Below are 2,725 nucleotides of genomic sequence, written 5' to 3' on the forward strand. Positions count from 1 at the left end.
TTGTTGTTGTTGTTGTTGTTGTTTTAATCTCATTTTCCTCCCTGGCATGTTTTTGTACAGTTCAGTGCTTTTTCTGCATCATTGTGTATTTCTTGCACAGTAATATAAAGCTGTATCTTCTGTTGTCAGACCAGAGAGTTTCAGATACACCATGCTGTTTGAATTATCTCTAGTGATCTCTATTCGTCCCTCTACACTTTTAGCATACACTGTTTTACTGGCATCATACCAGATAACCCCCATCCAGATGAATGTTTGTCCTGCTGACTGTCTGATCCAGTGCATGCCGTACTGTCCAAAATCAAATCCAGATCCAAATCCAGATGAGAGATTCAGAGTTTCTCCGGGCTTTTTGGTGACAGGACTTGAAGGGATGAACTCTAAGCTCTGACCACCTAAATCAGCTGAAAGGGATAAAGACCTGTGTGTGTGTGCGTGCGCGTGCGCGTGCGCGCGCGTGCGTGTTCAAATTTTTTGGGGGGGATTTTCCACTAGTTTTGTGGCTTTTAAGAATCTGTAAATTACTTTGGCCCTTTCAGTAACACTTATACAATGATTATAAATCCATGACATCAGTTTGTCATCATGACGCTTTGATATTTGTTGAGTGTTCATTTTCTTTATATTGGTTCAAATGATACATTACTTGGTGATAAATGATGCATTTGTTTCATTATAAGGCTTTTTTATGGAATTTTGTTGTGCAAGCTGAATTAATGTCTATAATGTCATTATGACATTTGAAAACCTTTTGTGTTCAGACTGTTAATGATTTAAATATTTTCAATTTGTGATATGATGATGATGTTTTTGTACGGGGAGGCTGTTGGCGTCTGTCACTGTGTTTATCTGGCACAATAATACACAGCTGTGTCTTCAGCTTGCATATTCTTTCCTTGCAGTGTTATTGTGTTACTGGAAGTGTCTCTGGTGATACTGAACTTGCTTTTCAGCGAGTCCTTGTAGTATAAGTCTCCATTATGCCAGATGACTCCAATCCACTCCAGAGCTTTTCCTGCAGGCTGACGAATCCAGGCTGTAACATAGCTTGTAACTGAATATGAGACTTTACAGTTGATAGTGAGAGTGGCATCAGGACGGACAGTCAGAGACTCAGGCTGAGTGAGCTCATATGAATCAATACCTGTATCAAATCAAATAATACCAGTTAATAAAACTGTTAACAAGCTTTTTAGCAACAAAATAATGTATCACACAGAAAGCAGACTAAACTTACAGGATATCACTGCCAGAAGCAGCACTAAAGATGAAGAGATCATGGTTTGTTTCACAGCACAGTTTGAATGAGCTGAAGCGATTCTTCACTCCCTCTAGTGATCAGATGAATGTGAAAACTGACTCATACCTGCTGTTTAAATATGCAACAGGAGATTTACATAATCATATGGAGCTACTAATCAAATCTACATGCTACAAAAATATTCATGTTAGGGCTAATATTATTTATTGCTCTCTTGAAATATGGTATGATTCATATGCACTTTTATATTCCTATGTATGAGGATATTTTTTTTTACTTTTTATTCAAGATGTTTTAGAGAAGAACTGCTTGTGGTTATCATTGTGTTCACTCTCATGCATCGTAAGTCACTGCTGTGTCCTTAATCATCATATTCTGTCCTTACAGAGTTGTTTTGCTCTTGTAAGAGTCTCTAGTAACTTAAAAATCAGATTTTTAGTTTGCCGCTGTAAGTTTCTTCATTTGCATGTGTTGTGAGGATTTCAGCGTTTCTTCATTTGCATGTGTTGTGAGGATTTGCAGGTTTCTTCATTTGCATGTGTTGTGAGGATTTGCAGGTTTCTTCATTTGCATGTGTTGTGAGGATTTGCAGCGCGTGTGTTGTCAAGCTGATGAAGATGTTTTCTTAATTTGCTGGTGTTTTTTCAATTTGCATGTGTTTTCTTAAGTTGCAGCGCGTTGAGCTCTCTCGGCCACCGTACAAAAGCACCTTCAGATCAGTGATTATTAACAATGCAAGAAAATTGCATTCTAAAAATTGATGTTCCGAAAAATATCTCACAGTTTACACTTGCCAGAAGCAAGACTAAAACTGCAGAGAGCATGGTGTAGTTTTCAGGACAGATTGCAGGAGCAGTTCGACCCTCCCTCTAGTGATCAGATAAAATGTCGTATGCCCACTGGTTAAATAAGAAACCAAAAATGTACATAATCATATGCATCAGCTGTTGTTTTTTCCTTTAGTTGGATGCCAATGATGCCAAACCCATAATTAATGAACAAAATTCAGTAGGCTGGCAACATTTTAAAGGTTTCCTCTTAAAAAGAAAAATGTTTCACTATAAAGAGCCTTTTGTGGAATGGAAAGGTCCCTTATGTTAAAGGTTCTTAAAGATTTAAATGTTTCCTTTCTCTTTGGAGCATTACAAGCTCTTGGTGCATAAAGAAGATCTGTAAAGTTGCAAAGACTAAAGTCTCAAATCCAAAGAGTTATTCTTTATAAAAGTTAAGAGTCAGCCACACCTACCTAAAACGCCTCGCTCTAACACGCCCCGACATACCTACATCACTATGTGGGAAGATTTGCCTTCGTCATGCCTGGAGCTGATCCGTGCTGGTCGCTGAGGAAATACAACAACTTTGCGCTGTGGATCGCCGGATTGGCTTTCAACGTGGACGAAGCGGAGTCCAGCCAGGGGTCGTCACATGTGGTTGACGCTGTGTTTCGTTGTGAAAGCGAAACTA

The 2,725-nt window shown here is 38.8% G+C and overlaps 2 gene segments (V, D, J or C); both read right to left on the reverse strand.

The window, feature by feature from the left end:
* Nucleotides 1-78: 78 nt before the first annotated feature.
* LOC107576026 (Ig heavy chain V-III region HIL-like) lies at nucleotides 79-674 on the reverse strand. The segment is given in 2 exon segments: nucleotides 79-395; nucleotides 647-674. Coding segments are annotated over 2 exon segments (345 nt in total).
* Nucleotides 675-824: 150 nt separating this feature from the next.
* LOC107576028 (Ig heavy chain V region 5A-like) lies at nucleotides 825-2,118 on the reverse strand. The segment is given in 2 exon segments: nucleotides 825-1,144; nucleotides 2,043-2,118. Coding segments are annotated over 2 exon segments (342 nt in total).
* Between the last annotated feature and the right edge of the window lie 607 nt (nucleotides 2,119-2,725).

The sequence above is a fragment of the Sinocyclocheilus grahami genome, unplaced genomic scaffold (assembly GCF_001515645.1).
Source record: "Sinocyclocheilus grahami isolate Dianchi unplaced genomic scaffold, SAMN03320097.WGS_v1.1 scaffold3125.1, whole genome shotgun sequence".
NCBI lineage: Eukaryota > Metazoa > Chordata > Actinopteri > Cypriniformes > Cyprinidae > Sinocyclocheilus > Sinocyclocheilus grahami.